A 19,794-nucleotide genomic window follows, 5' to 3' on the forward strand; every position below is an offset into this window, starting at 1 on the left:
GCACACAATAGGTACACAGTGTTATATGTCAGTTACACCTCAATAAAGCTGGGGGAGAAACTGTTTTCTTTGCAGCAACTATAATAAGAAATGGGTACATTTCAAGATGGGCTGTTATGCATACATATTATAAATGAGTTGAAAAGTGATTAGAATCTGTGAATTCTTTTTTAAAAAAATCAATGTAGAAATATCAACACTAAGAAGGGAATGAGAATGGCTAGTGTGTGCCTACTATGTGCCAGGTCTTGGAGAAAATATTTTAATATCAAATGCAGCTCTGTGTAGGGTTTGAAATGGCTGGCTGTAAGGATTCCATGACATAAGGTGTGCAATGCATCTAGCGCCACACTGATGTAATAGCAGATTAATATATATTAGCTGTTTATTTTCTTTTATTCCATTTAATCCTTTAATGTAGTCAGTATCCCCATTGTGCAGATTAGGAAGTCTGAGTCTGGAGTGATCTAAGTAACTTGCACCAAATTCTCAAAGTTAGATTGCAGAGGCAGAATTTAGAACCAGGGTTCTGCTGGACACTCTGACATAAACCTCTAACCAGGGGTTATTGTTCTAGGCTGCCAGGATGATCTGTGCTAGGGATTTCTTTTTTATGATGGGCAAAACCATCCCAGCTAGAATAACACCCACTACCGAGAGGCAACGTTTTCTTTACAGGCAGCAAATTCACAAATAATGTATAAGCAAACATTCAGAAAAAAACATTCAAAGGACCCATCTTAGCAGTCAACCACTCTTAGAGTCTTTTTTCACTTTCAATAGCAAAGTCTTAGCTATATGGATAGGCCTATGCTTTTCAAGATCTGTGCATGGTTTATGAAACATGCCCAATACATCAGTCCTGTCCATACCTCTGCTGTGTAAATGTCATCGTCTATGCAAATATCAACTTGTAATGCCAGCTTAAGGACGTTGTAAGGATGATATTCCTGTAGCACCCAGAAGGCAAGCTTCCAGGATTTTAGGGGGAGGGGGAGGGTGGATGGGGAGTGACTTTTTAACTAGCTGCTAGAGTTTTCATCTCTCCTCATGTTGGGAGCTCCAAGTGATGCCAGCGACCTTAGTCCATGGGCTGCAACCATCGGGCCTCGATGTCAGTGTTGTTCCAATAGCCCTTCTAGATGTGGGCACCAATTAAGGACACCCTTGTTTCCTTCTTCGAGGTGCATGGCTTGGTGGCTTAGTGACCAAGTATGGCTGCTGTAGGACAATGATGGCCGTTTTAATAGTGAAGAAGTTCAGTGGTGTTGACATCGGAACTGGAAAGTCATTTTACTAATGCAGGATTCCACTTCCCTGTGTTGAAATTCTGGGCAAATCAGTTACCTGCAGCCCAAGCTACACGTAGGATTTAGCTCTTGTAATGGACTGACTCTTTTTCCTTTTAGAGGTGTGTATAGAAGAGAGAATGGAATTAAACTTCAGTTTCACAAGTGAATGTGAGCTTAATATAAAGATAGCAGAGAACAAGAAGAACTGGGGCTGATTATCACATCATTTTCATTGCAGTTTACTTCCTAGCACTTAACCTAGTCAAAATATTTTCTTCACAACATCGCTACCTTCGGAATTACTCAGATGCTTAGCTGTATTCTGCCGTCTACATTTATATCTGCAAGAAGGCCCAGGGTGTGCGCGTCAAATTCCAGGCAAATGCAAAGAACCCACTTAGGATGCTGTACAGGATGGGACAGTTCAAGAAGCTTCCAATCTCCACATTTAACCCACTCTGGGTCTTCCTCTCCAGGGTTCCGCGGATTCCTACACGAGCAGGCCCTCGGACTCCGATGTCTCCTTGGAAGAGGACAGGGAAGCGATTCGGCAGGAGAGAGAGCAGCAGGCGGCCATCCAGCTGGAGAGAGCAAAGGTGACTCCTGCCCCTCTTTGGTTCTAAAGCGGAATGTTGATCAGCTGCTCTTCCCCTGCCTCGGATTTCTCTGAAAACATCCTTTTATGATCATCCTGATAAGGCACCAGATTGCAAGGCTTTCTGATCCATTCACCCCTAAGTGAGGTTTCGAAACATTTCCGGGGGGAGCACTTGCCCGAGACACTGACTGACACTTCACCCTTTTGTGTTTGGTTTGGAGGTGAAGTTTTTGGTCATCTTCCAGCTTAGCAATCGTAGCCAATACCAAGCTCACCACACCCAGTGTTGGCAGAGCCTCCTAAGGGTCCAGCTTCACCACCTGTTCCATGACATTGGCCTTCATTTCAGGCCACACTTGTTCTGTGGTTCTCCCTGTTGATCTTGCCTCTTGGTTTCAGTCTCCCACCTCAAGTTCAGCATGAAGTTCAGAACTTTGAACAAGTATTAGCATTGCAGCCAAGACGAGCAATAAAGGCATTGCAAAATAGACCTTCAGATATCCACAAGGAGAGCTCTCCCCCTCCCCCCGCCCCCCGCCCCAGGAATCTCTGCACCCACAGGAGGCAACAAATTGCACGTTTAAATGTCAGGATGGGAAGAGTCACAGTAAGAGTGTTAAAAGAGCAGAAAGAGGAGAATGGTGCCGGTAATGAGGCATCCTCCTCTGCTCCCCCACCTGCGATGTCTGTGTCGGTTGGCAGAGGGGCTTTGGGGCAGTGCCTGCTAAGGGTCATCAGTGGGACCCTCACTCAGGTCCTGTCTCCAGCACTGCTCCCCAGCCACGTTCACAGCTCAAATGCATGAGCCAATAACAAAGCAGCCGGGGTTGCAGGAACCTTGTGCTCTCATTTGTGGCTAATTTGTGTTTTAGTTTTCTCTCTGAGTCTGTTTGGTGGCCGTTGTGGTCGCCCAAATGTCAGGGCAGTGGCGTTCGCGTAGGCTGGGGGTTTGTGTAGCCTCTGCCAGGTGGCACCAGCCCAAGGGCACTTGGTCCAAAGGAGTTTCGGAACCAGCCCTTGGTAGCTGGGGAGAAGGCGATGAGTGAGCAGTTCTGCCTTCCTGTCCACGTCCGCGGGCCTTTCTCTTCCCTGGCAGGATAAGGTCTTCTGTTGAGTGGGATCCCACAGGTTTTCAGATCTGAGCTGCTCACTCACCACCCCCCACCCCCCCACAACCTTTTTATTTAAGACCCAGCACTCGTTTCCTGTATCCAAAGGGCGGGGGTGTATGACTAGGGGACAAAGCAGACAGCCCCTCCCACTTGCATTCCTTTTCAGTAGTTAGGGGCACATTGTTTGTCTGGGGTGTTGGAAAGTACCAGTGCAGGGGGAGGGTGAGTGGGCTGGTAGGACTGAGGCAGTGGCACTGAATCAGCAGTGTTCAGTGCCACGTCTGCAGTGTCTCCATGCTGCCTGACCATGTGAAACCCAGTGGAGATCCCCCTTAGCAAAGTGATTTCTCCTCCTGCCTGCTCTTATCAGTTGTCTTGTTATAATACTATGTTTCAATATGAAAATTCCTCCTCTGTCTTCCTCCCTCCATCCTCACTCCATGGCGCTGGGCCTAGTCCAAGCCTGTAGCCTTTGCTGTGAAGACGAACGTGAGCTACTGTGGCGCCTTGGACGAGGATGTGCCTGTCCCAAGCACGGCCATCTCCTTCGATGCCAAGGACTTTCTACACATTAAAGAGGTAAATGGAGGGCACTCTGCGTCTCCTAACCTGCCACGAGGCCAAAGCCTGAGCTTTGGCTCACAGTCATCACGGGGTGGATTTCGGACAGGCCAGGGGTCCTCTGGTCACCTTTTAGTCACCATGCATGACCACAGAGCCGTAGATTTGGATCCGACTTAGGGAAACATGAGTTCCGCTGGCAGGGCGACTACCTTGAGGGACCATTTACACGGGATGTTGTCAGTATAAACATCTGGGCTATAACCCTGAGGCCCTGGACCTTGGAATCAACACTAATAAGTGTAATCATTAAAGTGTTAAAGCTAAGACGGGGGCAGAGGTCTTTGGGAAACAGAAAGCTTAAGGGATTGAGCAGTACAAGGAGGGCTTGAAGCCTCTCAACTCGAAAGGTGAACTAGCGACACCCCAAACTTTTATTTACTCAACCTGGGCACACTGAAATCCTACTTCACGTCAGACATGATACTGGGCATTGGGGGGATCAGGGATGGAGTCTCCTGTTCCCCACTGCCAGGGAGCTCTGAGCTGGTGGAAGAGACTGACAAGTACAATGTTTTTACACGGGGTGACAAGTTCGATTGCAGCACAATTGAATGGGTGTGGTGGGAACCCAGATAAAGAGCTGGGGTGGGGGGGACCACCACGCGGGGGAGTAGAAGGATCAGGGGCCAGAATGCTCTACAGAAGTGGTGAAGCCTGAGGGAGCCAGGCTGGGGTGGGGTGTATCTGGTGGAAGGGACAGCCAGGAGCAATACAGATGGCTGGCGGGCAGTAAGCAGGGGGTGGTACTGGGGGCGGGCCAGGGCAGAGAGGCAGGAGCCCGATATTTTTTTTAAAAAAAAGGGCTGTGTAGGCCATGGCAAGAAGCCTGGACTTTATCACCAAGCAGTGGGCTGGAGAGGAATTTTAAAGAGAGGCCGGATGTGACCAGCCTGTGTCTTAACATAACTTAGATGGACGAGAAGGTATTGCAGAGGCGAGGGAGACACCGTGGGGCCCGACAGTGGCTGTGGCGGAGAGGATGGAGAGAGGCAGCAGCTTGGAGAGAGAGTGAAGGGGCGAATAGACAGGATTGGGAGATTTCCCATGGGCAGGGAATATTGGGGAAGGTGACATAAAAGAGAAATGAAGGGTGGAGGCTAGTTTTTCCAGCTTACCTGAAAAAGCAAGGGTCAGCTATCAAAATAAAGAAGGCAGAGAGCGGAGAAGACTGGTTATGGGGGTGGACGTGGTTAGAAATTTGCTTTTAGATACACTAGGTCAGGGGTGCTGTGAAATTCCCATGAAGATACTTAGTAAACCTTTATCCATATAATCTGGATGCCAGAAAAGCGGAATTGCAATTTTCTCTTCCTAAATGCCAGCAGTTGGAAAGGAGACCGGCTCTAGTCAGAAGATAAAGAGCCGAGGCATTGTTTTTAAATATAGCTTTGCTTTTTTTTGTTGTTTTTGTTTTTAAGATGGGAAAGATTTAAGCATATTTTCCATGCCGAGATGTTGAACCCAGTGAAATATATTGGAAGGAAAAGGCATAGCTGAAGGAGGGAGGAGCTGGAGTTAAGGGGAGAAGACAGCATCTGGAAAATGGGCACAAGAATTAGGCTGAGTCAGGAGGGAAGTCTTGCCTTCCTTCTCTGTTCTGCACAGAATTTTCTGATGGGGTCAGGGGCCTACTTGATAGTCTCCATTGGCTCCACTAGAGGAAGCATTGGAAATTAGACCTTAGAAAAAGGAGAGCATAGAGGTGGGACGATAAGATGAAACCTGAGAATGGAGGAGCCTGAAGAATGTGATCAACATAAACATGTCACTTAATGTAACATGCTTATGTTGATCACATAGATGCTTGCATGGTAAATATATAACGATTTTGAAAATCATTGTCTTTGAAGCTGCATTTTACCATGGCATTAGTGATAGCAGGACGTATATACATAGTTTTAACATTTTTACTATTTAATACTAAGTGGGTCAAACATCTGGATATCTACAGATGTCTCACTATCCTTGCATTATACCCATGTGACCTACATTTGTATAGTCACTCATTTGAGATATAGTTCTATAGTTTATGCCAGGCCCTGCAGATATCCAACAGTTATAAATGAAGTAAATCCTTTTCTCATAAACTTAAATTCTACTGAGGACACAGATAATGAACATATCAATAATTCCACATTGTGAATGCTTTGGGGGGAAAATGAACCAAATGCTGAAAATTTTTAAATATAAGGATGAGGGGGTTATATACTTCCAAATATAGAGGTGATCAGAGAAAGTCTTTGTGAGAATGTGACCTTTAAACAGAGACCTGAAGGATGAGTAGAAGCCAACCTTAGAGCAAGGGGGAACCTTCTAGGACAAGGAATCTGCATGTGCAAAGGACCTGGGGTAGGAAAATAGTCTGGCACAATCAGTTTACTGGGAGAAAGTCATAGGGCTGGAATGCAGTGAGCCAGGGGGCCTAGTTGCAGGAGACAGGGTTGTAAAAGTCAAGTAGGGCACAAGTCAAGTAGGACCTTTCAGTGATGGTAAGACTTAAGGTTTGATTCTGAATGTAATCTAATGAGAAGTGAGATGAATTTATTTTTTTAAAGGTTCTCTGATTGTGGTAGAGATAATGGATGGAAGTGGGATAAGTATGGAATCAGGCAGACCATTAGCATCATTCTAGGTGCGAGACCATGGGATCGAGCCATCATGGTGACAGTGAGATAGAGAGAAGTAGACAGATTTGAGATATATTATAGAAATTCAGTGAGGAGCACAGGTGATGGACTCAGAATAGAAACTGAAATTGAGCAACTGGGATGGATATTATTTGGGTGGGGAGAGGACAGATGGGGAGAGCGGTTGGGGAATGGACACTTCAAAGAAGATATCAAGTAGGAAGTTAGCTATAAGAATCTGGAGTTCAGAGGAAAGGATTGGGCCAAAGATAATAAATTTGGATCATTTGTTTATGCATGGTATTTAAAGCTGTGATAATGAAGGAAGTCACTTACTAAAAAAAGAGTAGAGGGAGGAAAGAAGGTAGCTCTGCATCAAACCCAAAGGAATCCCATCCTTCAGGGATGGCGAACATGACAAGATTCAACAAAGTAGGAAACTGGAAAGGAGAAGTCTGAGCTAGAGGAGGAAAACCATAATGGACCAATATGTGGACATCAAGAGGGGAGTGTGTCCTCAAGGAGGAGGCAGTCAGCTGTGGCAAATGTGACATGTCCCCCAAGGTGAGGAGTGAGGAATGGACATTGGAATGGCAGCGTGGTGCTCAGCAGCATGGAAGTCATTGGGACCATTGTCTGGAATTGAAGATGAAAGCCAAATGAAATTGGATGAGGAGAGAAGGGGAGTATATTTAGCAAGTGTAGACAATGCTTTCAAGGAAGTTGACACTGACTGGCACTAGACTGAGAAGGGTATGAATTCAAAAGCAGTTTCCTTTCAAGACAGGAGCTATTGGAACATCTGTACATGCTGATATTAACAAACAGAGAGAGAGAGAGAAAGAGAAGAGGAGGAGGAGGAGGAAGGAAGAAGAGGAGGAGAAGGAGGAGGACGAAGGAGGGGAGGAGAGGGGAGGGAAGGGAAGAGGAGAGGACGGGAGGGGAGAGGAGAGGAGGAGAAAAGAGAAGGAAAGGAGAGGAGAGAGCAAAGGAGGAAAGTTTTTGAGTAGGCAAGAAGGGTGGAGTCCAGAGCCCAAGTGCAGGGATAGACCTTTGACAGGAAGGGGAACACTTCTTCACTGAACATGCAGGAAAAAGATGAGTGTAGGCAAAGACTGCCTTGGTAATGGGAGGCGGATGAAGCATCAGCTTGATGGAGTGTGCTTTCTTGATGGTCAACATTTGCCTGGAAGACAAAGGCCCATGACCTGAAACATGTGCCCTGGTATATGAATGGTTAAGTAGATTTGTTTCACCATTCCCATAAAAAATGGCCAACCATATTCATTAGTTGCTAATACTCTTCGTTTCCAAGGGAAGGCAGAACTTTCAAAGGCAAGAGTTCTCACCTATTCCATCCTCACGTACACTCACGCACACCAACATGCCCACTTTGCTGTATTTTCTTGCTTTCCCCCAACCCGTCAATATTCCCAATTTGTCCTGTCGGTTGCTTTTTAATCTATATGCTCCTTGATCAATGACCTCTTTAATCTGGCAGTTTGATGCATGGTATTGAGTTGGTAATCCCATGTGGATTAGAGCCACTTGTTTCAAATCTTGAAATATCAGATAAGAAAACATCTTAGAAAGAGAAAGCACTAATCATTTTAGGGAGATCAAGATGAGAATGATTGAAACACTGGGGTGACCTTGCCAGGAAGCTGTCACATGCTCGTGGAAGAGTAACTCCAATGAACACATTTCTATAATGAAGTTGTAGCCTTTCCTCCCACCCATTGCCTCATAGGCCATCTATCATTCACTGTTTTAAGTACTTTTCAGTAATGAAAAAGCTTACTAGTAAATGCAGAGGAAAGCTGCAGCTCTCCTTATCACATATACCAAATGATGCGCAAATTAAACTCTTGAATGTATATAGTGACTTTCTCTCAAGTGGCTCAAAGAACATTCATTTATGTTGCCTCAGATTCTCTCTGGGCTTTGTTTGTTTCCTATAACTCAGTTAAAACATATTGGGTAGCTGCAGTAACCATTTCAGGAAGCCCTTTAAGGTCACTTGGACACCATTTAATAAATTAGTGTTCAAGTGGACTCACTTAATTTCAGGAAATAACTTAAGCCCTAGGAAACTATGACTCAGGGTCTGTTTTGTCCCCACCACAGTGAAATTTAAATACCAGGCCTGTGCACCAAAGATTCTAAATGGGTCCTTTTGCCTTTTGTTACCCAAAAATAAATATACCTCTTATTTCAGGCCTGTTATCCCAAAATAAGATAGGAAGATGGGAAAAACTAAGATCTAGATTGCTCAGAATTTTATATTGGTTCGATTCACGTTTCTTCAGTGCGGTCTCATACTATATGCCCTGTGTGCCTTATGTAGGAGCTGTGTGCAAAATAAAGGCTAAACCCCTCAACCACATCTCTTTGCTTTTGGGTGTGAGGCTGTTATTCAGAATTACTCACAGTTATGCAGAATTTCGTGCTGTGATGATGCAGTGAAACCACCCATTCTTCCTTCACAGTGGGTCAGTGTGACATGCATATACATTCCACGTTTTTTTTCTGAGCTAAGCAAAGTGTACTACATAAAGTTGTTACATTTTGGAAAAAACAGATACTTTTGGATCAAAGCTGGAGAGTTATCTTGCGCAATACTAATAAAAACAATAAAGGAAGCTCTAGGAATCCTCTCCGTAGGGTGTAAATAATATCTGCTCTCTAGAAATCCCCGGCTGAAACTTTTCCTTGAGGCAGGTCAGTTGGATTAAATGTGCCTTCTACCCTAGGATTCTGCAAATCTATCGTTTTAACTGCAGTTTGGCTGACTCTTCAGATGGGCCACATTGACAGAGGCTCACGCTATATTGACTGAAGTCTTTGCATGGGTGGTTTGAGTTTACGGTCATGGAACTTTAAATAGAAATCCTGGTGTTCCTGTTGGGCTTCAGGCCATTTGGAGGTTATTTAAAAAAAAAAATCCACGTACACATATATGTTTATTCTTTGTAGGCTTGGGCTGCTTTTTCTTCAGGTAGGAAGGTGGACCTTAGTTTGCGAACCTGTGTTTGGAAGTGTGGGGGAAGAAAAATTGTACTTTTGCCCTCCTAAATTCTTCTGGCTAGTCTAATAACCAAGGTAACATGAGACAGAGTAACAGGACAGACAACCAAATTTATTATGTATGCACCTACAGGAGTTCCCCAAGAAGATGAGACCCAAGAACAGACTGGGCAGTTACGATTTATATGTTATTCTGGAGCTAAGGAGAAAGTGTGTGTGTGTGTGTGTGTGTGTGTGTGTGTGTGTGTGTGTGTGTGTGGTTTGGCACTGCAGAAGGCAGGAAGCCAATTCACAAGGAGATGAAAAAGCATCCTATGGTTCATATTAAACTATAGTTATCTAAAAATAAATAAATAAACTGTAGTTATCTACGATGATATCGCCCTTCCTGGAGCGGGCCCTCTAAATTCTTTTAGGCAGTTAGGTAGATGGTCAGTGGTTTTTTTTCCTGAGTCTTTCATTTCTTGAAAATAATCAGCTTAAAATAATTAACATTTGGGGTGGCATATTTGGGGTTGTAAACTCTGCTTCCCCTCAGAACAGTGGTTCTCAACCTTTCTAATGCCGCGACCCTTTAATACAGTTCCTCATGTTGTGGTGACCCCCAACCATAAAATTATTTTCGTTGCTACTTCGTAACTGTAATTTTGCTACTGTAATGAATCGTAATGTAAATGTCTGTGTTTTCCGATGGTCTTAGGCGACCCTGCTAGCAGTTCTCAACCTGTGGGTCACGACCCACAGGTTGAGAACCGCTGCTGTAGAGCCTAAGACCATCGGAAAACACAGATATTTACATTACGATTTTGCTACTGTAATGAATCGTAATGTAAATATCTGTGTTTTCCGATGGTCTTAGGCGACCCTGCTAGCGGTTCTCAACCTGTGGGTCATGACCCACAGGTTGAGAACCGCTGCTGTAGAGCCTAAGACCATCGGAAAACACAGATATTTACATTACAATTCACAACAGTAGCAAAATTACAGTTATGAAGTAGCAACGAAAATAATTTTATGGTTGGGGGTCACCACAACATGAGGAACTGTATTAAAGGGTCGCGGCATTAGAAAGGTTGAGAACCACTGCCTCAGAAGATTATAACTCTTCCTCAATGAGAGTAGATTACAGAGAGCATCATGGATTTTTACCTAAAAGCTTTTGACAAATAACAGACTATTAAATGTTTTCGTTTTAGACTTGCCTATCTTATCTTCCAGAATTTCAATTACCCCGGTGGATATTTAGTCTTATACAATCTGTTCCTTAAGAATGGGATAAGGCTGTTTGATAAGGGCCAAAGGAATCCAAAGGTTAGGACCTGACTTCAGGCCAGGGATTTGCAAACTGTTGCCTGTCTACCTTTTTTGGGGGAAAGAAAAGGTTTACTGAAACACAGCCATGCTTACGTGTTTCTGCATGGTCTGTGGATGCTTTCCCATTATGACAGCAGATTCAAGTCGTTGCAACAGAGAGTATATGGACAGCAAAGCCTAAAAATTGACTATGTGGGCCTTTAGATACAAAGTTTGTAGACCCTGCCTTTGTGTTTATATATATATAATATAGTACAATACATATTATGAATGGTGGTTCATCCTTCTGGTCCCCTGAAATTAATAAATGGAATGTGGAGATAAGTATGTTACTATTGATAGCAGTTTTATTTCTGCATTCCAGAAGTATAACAATGACTGGTGGATAGGAAGGCTGGTGAAGGAGGGCTGTGAGATTGGCTTCATCCCAAGTCCACTCAGATTAGAGAACATCCGGATTCAGCAAGAACAAAAAAGAGGACGTTTTCATGGAGGGTAAGCCTCCTTCCTTTCTATAAACATTGGGGGAGGGGGGGCGGTGTGGGAACATTAGGCGATATTTTCCAATTTGCTTCCTGGGTTCAAACTTGATGCTTTCAAAGTAAGAGATACTTTTCTGTGTATGAGGAGTTTCTGAAATGGACACAAAGGTGTTTCAGATATTCATTCTCCCTGAAGCTCAGCACCACTGGAATCCACCTGAATTGCCGCAGCCTCAGCAAACACTGCTTGGAATCTAAGCTGTCCTTCATCAGGGTCCCATGGGGCATGTTTCTCAGTACAGGAAGTGGGTTAACTGGCTCTTCCTAGTTAACTCTCAGAGACTCTCTCTCAAGTTGGCACAGAATGCAGTGATCCATGTGGGTCCTGGTACCAGTAGCACCTTCTCCACCCAGGGCTTTTTGTGGCACCTGCCATGTCTTGGTAATAAGGTAAAGACTCTGTCTAGCTTCAGATGGATCTGCCTCTAGGGAATTAATGAAGTAGCCACATATCTCAGGGTACAGGTATTTCAAGGTTCCAGGGATACACCAGACCTTGAGAGAAATCAGAATGATATGAAGCTTGCGCATGTGAGCCTACACAGAAGCCTTGATTGGATATGTGTTGTCATTTTTTGTAAGTCCTAAAATAGAAGCAGTTCTTTCTCTTGACCCTCAACCTCCTTTTCCTGTTAGATCCTTTTCTATTTCGATAACTCCTCTGTTTAGCGGTCCTGTTGCCTTTGGCATATGGGAACTTCTTAAACAGTGATAGAAATAAAAGTACAGTCAACCCACTTTTACTTGTCAATTTTGTTTAGTATTCGACACACCAGTGATATTATTAATTATTAATTCCTCTTGTTCCCCCTACTCTAAATTTTTTCTCTCTCTGGATGCTCTTTAAACATATCCATAATACGTTTCTGCATTAGGACCTTTGTACTTGCTGCTCCCTCTTACTGGAACACTTTCCTTCATATTTCCACCAGATCATTCCATCATCTGCTTCAGATCTTCGTTCAATATTACCTTTTCAGTAACCCCTTTCCTGCCACCATATTTAAAATTGTACCCATTTCCCATCTCTATCCTGACTTAGTTTTCTCTGTTGCATTTATTAATATGAGAAATACTATATATTTGCCTATTCATCTGTTTGATACTGATATCTCCCACATATAGAGTCTATCTCTATATGTGAAGGGATTTTGCATTTCTCCCCCCACTGTTGCACCCCTAATTTTTAGAACAGTGGATACTCAATAAAGATATGTTGAATGAAATAATAAATGTATTATTATCATTTCCAAAGTTGTTGGTTTATTTATTATTTTTATTACTTACTAGTAGCCCAGTGCACGAAACTCGTGCAGTGGTGGGGGGTGTCCCTCAGCCCAGCCTGCACCCTCTCCAATCTCGGACCCTTCGGGGGATATCCAACTGCCAGTTTAGGCGGGAGAGGGCCTAAACCGGCAGTCAGACATCCCTCTCACAATCCGGGACCCCTGGCTCCTAACTGCTCACCTGCCTACCAGCCTGATTGAGCCTAACTGCTCCCCTGCCGGCCTGATCGCCCCCAACTGCCCTCCCCTGCTGGCCTGATCACCCCCAAGCCTTTTATTAGCATAGATACTTTTCCATAATAACATTCTAGACTTAAGTACTTTTGAACTGAAAGCTTACTTTGCAGGTTGCAAGAGTCAAGCCAAGAGCTACAGACATGATCTTATTTTCTTTATACTGACCCTGGGAGGTGTAGCTCCTCCTCAGTAGATAAGGAAACTCAGAGATGTGATATGATATGCCAGGACGAGAAATCAGATCGCTCTGACCCTGGGGACTGTACTCTGAAGCACGGAAAAGGAGGGACAGTGGAAAAGTGGGAAGGTGGGTTCCTAAGGGCCCCCAGGGTTTGCAGGGAAGCTTCCAGAGCGGCATGGGGAGAACAGTGCTGATGATCTTCTATCCTGGGGCACAAAATTGTCAGTGCTTAATTCTGATCCCCACATAATCGCTTCTAAGAAGAAACATTTATTCCAGCTCTTACTGCTTGCTTTGAGCTGTGTTTGACATCGGAGTGGTGCCCTGGTGAGCTGTGCTAGTGAAAAGCAAGCTGCTCACAAAAACATTCTTCTGCCTAATATCTGCATTGGATAACTAGAAGAGATATTTTTGCAAAGTATTTCCAGGTCCCAGTTAGTTCCCCATTTTCTCTGAGAAATGAAGTCAAAGAAAACATTTGGACAGATACTTGAAGTTTGTCTCTATACAGGATGTGGTGTGTTTTGAATTATCTAGGAGGATTAAGGCCAAAGAAAGCTTTGTGCTGTCAAGCTCTATTTTTAAAGGATCTGGGGAAGGACTCTTAAGTTCCTTTTCTATATTTTAGGAAGTCCAGTGGAAATTCTTCTTCAAGTCTTGGAGAAATGGTATCAGGGACATTTCGAGCAACACCCACATCAGCAGGTGAGGGTTTCACCTAAACTCTTTAATGGAATGCATTCTTTGCTTAATATTTGCATATACATGCAAGTATTCTTACTGATTTGGAAACAATTTAAAAGGCTTGATTTTAAGATTTTTTTTCTACTTAATATTTTATTGTTCACTTGTCTTCTATAGTAATTTGATTTGATTTAAAGGTTAGTTATGTTACTAAAAATTTAGATATTTGTATAATTTTGAAAAATCTTATTAACCTAACATTGTGTAAACCCATCTGAAGCTAGTTCATTATTCCATTCATGAACCCAACAGACTTTAAGATGGTGAGGACCAATTTAAAAAAAAAAAAAAAGTTGTAGACTCTCAAGAAAACACTCTGTTTCAGCTTCCATGGGCAACTTGAGGATGTGTGGGTACAGCCCGGGCTGTGGATATTGGGAGGGTTGGGCCCAGATGACCTCAGTTCTCATTGGACAGCAGAGAGCTGAGCCCTGAATTGAATGGTAATGAAGGGAGAGTGGTGGCCTGATCAGAAGTTGTGCATTTGGAAATTGTGGGGGTATTCAAGCAGGAAGTTTCCTCCCGCCACACTTCCTGACTCCTCTGGGCTAATTTCATTCTGGCCCAGAATTGATGCTACATTAGGACCTCCCTATTACCAATTCAGGATGACAAGTCCAAGGTCTCTCCAGGCCCATAACTGCAGGGAGCAGCATTGGTTCTGGAACTGTTCTGAGTGTGTGGGTGAACCAAACTAGTTCTTTGGGTTGACCCCCACATGGACTGAACCTGCTTGGGTGGCCACAAAACCACCTTAATCAGATATTGAGTATATTTTGCCTCATCCCACTTGTTGGACATTTCGGGCATTGCAGCTTTTCACTATCACAAACAAAAAATAATAGGAATAACTGGTTATAAACTTATTTGAAATTAAGAGCAGCCTAGTTGGAAAAATGTATCAATATCCTGGAATGTGAACCAAAAGACTTAAGAATACATAAAGGATTGCAAAATCCAAAAAGAATGAGTGATTGAGGTGATGATTATTTTGACCCGAATTGTTATTCTAAGTTTCTCTCCATCGCATTTTATTTGCCCATGTTGATCTCAGCCGCACTGTATGCCGCGTTCAGCAGGAAGCAGCCTGTGGCCCGTGCTGGCCCAGAGCTTCCAGTGTTGCTGTGAAGTCCACCCTCCCCACCCAACATGAGATCAGGATGTTAGGTCACTCACACAGGGAGGAGGTTGTCTGTCTTTTCATGTCTTCAATGTCGGCCCATCCTGAAGGCAGTAATAGAACCATGTTCTGCAGAGAGGGTGACAGTGAAATGATGAGAATTACAGGGACAAATGGGCACATTATTCCATCCTTTAAAGTCATGTACTATCATGTGCAGATATTACATATTTTGATATGGCTCTCATTGTTGTCTTTTAGCCAAACAGAAGCAAAAAGTGGTAAGTGAGTATTTCCTTTTTAAATCTACTGTTGAGGTTTCTCTCCACATATGCCTGCAATGCTCCATTTCAGTGGTCCGAATGGCTGTAAAATAAGTGATGAGCCTCGTCGGTGGGGGCCCGTGGTGATCATTTTTTGTTTGACCTGAGAATTATGAATATTGTGGCTGACAAGGAAGCGCACTCATCCTTACCTTGTCACACGTGTCAAATCATCTCTTTCAGACGGAGCACATTCCTCCCTACGATGTTGTGCCATCCATGCGCCCGGTGGTGTTAGTGGGGCCGTCACTGAAGGGTTATGAGGTACAAACATCAGCCTGTTCTGCTTCATTCAGTTCTAGATCAAGAATCTAGGAGACAGCGACTGAGAGCTGGCTCCTCCAGGGCCTGCTTACAGATGGGTACCCACAGAAGCCACCTCTCAGCCTGTGACGGGGATGGGGCAGTGTGGGCCTTGGGGCACCCCTTGCCCTTTTTCCCCACTCCCCCGGGCACACTTCTCATCTATGACGTATTACATTGTTTAGAAATACATATCTCCCTCAAACCATTGATAATGGCAAGTTCTGTTAAAAGATTTACTCTGCAACACATTCAAAGAAAAGGACTTTGTCTGTCTCAACCATTACCATTACCATTAGAAACAATAGACTATGAACTGCACAAGGGGACATATGGGCACTTTGCCAGCCAAACCTAAACCCTCAGAGCACCAAATCTCACCCTGCTGGTGCTCAAGTCGGTGGCATAGTAAACCAAATATTTCTCTGCATATTTATTTTAAAGGACCTATAAAGGGAAAAACTCCACTAAAAATATTAGTGAACTTCTTCTCAATACCAGGTTGGAAGGAAAGAGTAAAGATGTAGATGTGCTACATTGCAGATGTTGCCATTTGGAACTTGTTCTCTAGCACAGGTAACAGGTGGGACATTGAAATCAGAAGGTGGACAACTTCCAGGGCACCATTCCCACTGAGCTAGGACAATGCCTGGCCCCTACCTAGTAGGCACTCAGTGCACATTTGTTGAATGAATTCATCAATTTCTTAGAGGCAGAGCTAAGCATCCCATCTCCTTCCCAGCTCTTTTTCTCCTTTCCACTTCCTCTCCCTGGTCCTTCCCTCTCCCCGCTCCCTTTGAGAGGGAATGTCAGAGGAAGAGCAGCAGAGTGAGCTACAGAAATCCAGCTCTGAGCATAGAGAATTTTTAGCAACATGCACAGACTAGCAGGGCTGGTCTGAGGGCTTCCAGCTGCTCCTCACTGGAGGCAAACACCACTCAGGTGTGGCAAGGACAGGCAGCACCTGCGTGCAAAGTCAGCCTGAGGTGGTCTCCTGGGGGTAGTTGTGAACTCTCATAAGGGAGGAGGGCTGGGGTCTAGTGAATATTGCTGGTTTATTCCTCCACACCTTGAAGGAGAACCAAGGGGGAAAATTAGTAACTGGGTGGTTAAGAATGAAAAATGCCTTCAACAATAACCTACCCCTTGGAGAGGACTGGCTGTAATAACTTATTTGCTCAATCACAGTGCCCTTCCCTTCCACCTCTCTTACTTTTGACTTCTCTTTCTCTCTGCGTGTGTTTGCCTCATTCTGTTTTTCTCACCTCTGCGAAGGTAACAGACATGATGCAGAAAGCCCTCTTTGATTTCCTGAAGCACAGGTTTGATGGGAGGTGAGACATATAGATATTTTTGTATTTTTTTTCCTTTAATCAAACATGTATGATGGATTGATCTGTGGGTCTATGTTTTCAGCAATTGAAGATCTGTAGTTAAAAGTCAGTAGTCAGGGAAGAATACAATGAACGAGCTCTGGAAATCTGAAGAAATGAAGGATAGCATTGAATCCCCAAGGGAAAAAGGACTTGGAGAAGGAAAATAATCTATTCCTTTTATTTAAATGTATGTGTCTGTTGTTATTTTCTCACTTGGTGGATTCAGACCAAACTTGTTTTATTGAAAGTATTAATTTAAAATATAGAATAATTATGATAAATATAGTGGCTCACTGGTCAAGCTGGGTAATATCATTTGGGAATTACACGTGTATATGTGTGTATGTCATATAAAGATAAGAACATAAAGTACTCAACTTGCTCAAAAAAGAGTGTGAGGAATGTTTTTATCATAAGCCTCTCAAAGCGACTATTTTGTGGAGAATAGTACTTCTTTGAATGCTTAGCTCAGGGTTTGTTTTACTATAAATTACCTTGTTATTTTATTGGTCTACTAGAGGCCCGCTGCACGGATTTGTGCACTGAGAGTGGGGGTGTCCCTCAGCCCAGCCTGCGCCCTCTAACAGCCCAGGACCCCTTGGGGGATGTCCACCTGCCGGCTTAGGCCTGATCCCCCTAGGGCTCGGGCCTAAGCTGGCAGTAAGACATCCCTTTCGTAGTCTGGGGTTCTCGAAGTCCAGGACCCCTCACTCCTTACCGCCAGCCATGAGCCCGGCTTCTGGTTGAGCGGCACCCCCCCTGTGGGAGCACACTGACGACCAGGGGGAAGCTCCTGCATTGAACATCTGCTCCCTGGTGGTAGTGTGCATCATAGTGACCAGTTGTTCCACCGTTCGGTTGATTTGCATTTTAGGGTTTTATTATATAGGATTTGTATGTATCCTGGCTCAGTCTTTAGCCATCAGATAATTTTATCATTTAAGTTTCTGTATTTTGCAGAGAAATGGTAAAAAGTTCACATTGACTTGACACTAAGTGCTAAGCTCTTTCACATGCAGAATGAAATCCATGTAAAAATAACCACCTGCAAATACCTGAAGATTTATTAAAATGAAGAAAACATAAATAGTGTGGACTAAAAAGTATGGTTAAATGCAGCCAACTTACCAAATATTTTAATAAATATGGTATTTTAGGAAAAAAGAAAACATGATAGTGCTTTAAGTACAAATTGTATATATTTCTCAAAGGAAAGCTTCTGAATAATTGTATTAAAATAGTCATTCATTTCTGGGGCTATATACAAAGAAAATAAACTGAGATTTTAGTTCCAATAATTGAGATTTTAGTTCCAGAAATCAGAAGGCTTCAGTGCAATTATGTAATTGCTAACTACCTTAGTGTGGGCCAGAGTGCCTTAATGAATAGATCCTATAATGTATAATTTTTCAAACACAAGCTTGTTGTTGCTCATTTGACAGTCTTAGGCAGATGTTCCTCAGCTGGAAGATATGGGGAAGGGGAGGATTGGGCAGAAAGATTGTCCCACCCATCATTGGGGGCTCTCAGCCTGAGGGTGGTCTCGACAATCATCTGGTGGGAAAAGAAGCATGGTGGCCTGGAAGTGACACACATTAATTCTTGCGTTTCTTTGGTTAAACTTGGTCACATGGCCACATTTAATTGCAAAGGAGGCTGGGAAATATATAGTTTAGCTATGTGCCCAGGAGGAAGAGGATATGAACATTATTGAACAAATAATAGTGTTTGCCACATTCATCTAGTGGACCTAAAGAGCTATAAACTAACCATGGATTTATCCTATTCCCCTCTTTTTAAAAAAGATAGGAAAAGAATAAAGCAGTTAATTATAAAGAAAATAAGTGAATAGCACTGAATACAAGAATATTGCAGTTGGAGGAAATGTATTTTAATACATTTTAATTTATATTTTAATTTATATTTTATTCTAATCTGTTTTCTCTAACAACCACTAACCTGCTTCTGTTTGAAGACTGTTGACTATTGGGAATTCATTTCTTAAGAAAGCATTGCAAAGCAACAGCTGAGCTCTGACTTTAACTTAACAGTATTAGCCTTGGTCTTGCCCTCAGATGATCTGGGCCACATCCTTTCCCCTGATGCAGCCCTCTGTGGATTGGAGGCAGCTAACATGCATGGCTCAGTTTTCAGTGTTCTTGGTTGCACATGCAGACATCCTTCTGCTGTGCTTGAAGTCACATGGTTTTAAACTGTGGCACCTTTACCTGAGGAAGATCTGAGCAGTGACTCTTCTTGTGGCCCCATAACAGCCCTTGAGCTGAACAAATTCCATCTCATAACACAACCAAAGTTTGTGTTAGATTGTTTTTGTCCCCACATAACATCCTTATAAACAACAATGTTAAAGATTTGAAATGTAGGACCTGTGGGGGGAAAAGAAAGCAATTATTCTAATTTAGCAAAGAGAAAATGAGTGACTTGATTATTGCTTTTAAGGGTGAAGAATCTGAGGTTCTATCTCAATTCTCAGGCCCAGAAAGAGGAAATGCATTTAATTATATACACAGAGATCTGTTTTGAACCAGGTAGAGTTGTTCGTATCAAGCATTGACCAGTACACACACTATTGATGATAGTGCTAGAAATAGAATTAAAATGTCAATGCCAAGTGTTCCGTGGGGTCTGATAACACAGAGGAGGAGCGGAATATCTAAGGGCAAATCCAACAGCAGCAAAAGCAACAGCTAGAGAAAGTGAGTCAGCCTTGAGAGATCTCATGTACGGCAGAATTGGAGAAAGAGAGACATTAAAGTGGGAGCAGGTGATTAGACTTGCTTTCAAAGGATAAGAGGCCAGTGCTGCAGAGAAACCTGTACTGAATCTATTGGTTGAGTGTATTGGAGACTGATAAAGAAGAAGAGGTTTGCTTATCTGACTCTGACTTGTCTCCCTGACATTTTGAGCCATGACAATCTGCAGCATTATGTTTCACCAATTAATAAAAGAAGAGAAAATAACAAATCATCTTTAATTGAAACCATCCAAGAGAACGATTACACAGAAGGCGTTCGCACAGCCACACAACGTAAACAATATGTTCTACTGGAACCCTGCTCTGTTTCAC

The 19,794-nt window shown here is 43.3% G+C and overlaps 1 protein-coding gene across 6 annotated transcripts in view; it reads left to right on the top strand.

Annotated features, from left to right (window-relative positions):
* CACNB4 (calcium voltage-gated channel auxiliary subunit beta 4) overlaps positions 1-19,794 on the top strand; it is a 243,023-nt gene that overhangs the window by 191,574 nt on the left and 31,655 nt on the right. For all 6 annotated transcript variants that reach the window (XM_080668463.1, XM_080668467.1, XM_080668464.1 and 3 more), the window contains 7 exons: positions 1,769-1,888; positions 3,459-3,581; positions 10,959-11,089; positions 13,469-13,545; positions 14,966-14,985; positions 15,211-15,291; positions 16,606-16,664. In XM_080668463.1, the coding sequence (XP_080524589.1) occupies positions 1,769-1,888; positions 3,459-3,581; positions 10,959-11,089; positions 13,469-13,545; positions 14,966-14,985; positions 15,211-15,291; positions 16,606-16,664 (611 nt within the window). The remainder of the gene's footprint in view (positions 1-1,768; positions 1,889-3,458; positions 3,582-10,958; positions 11,090-13,468; positions 13,546-14,965; positions 14,986-15,210; positions 15,292-16,605; positions 16,665-19,794) is intronic.

Source organism: Plecotus auritus (assembly GCF_963455305.1).
Source record: "Plecotus auritus genome assembly, chromosome: 5".
Taxonomy (NCBI): domain Eukaryota; kingdom Metazoa; phylum Chordata; class Mammalia; order Chiroptera; family Vespertilionidae; genus Plecotus; species Plecotus auritus.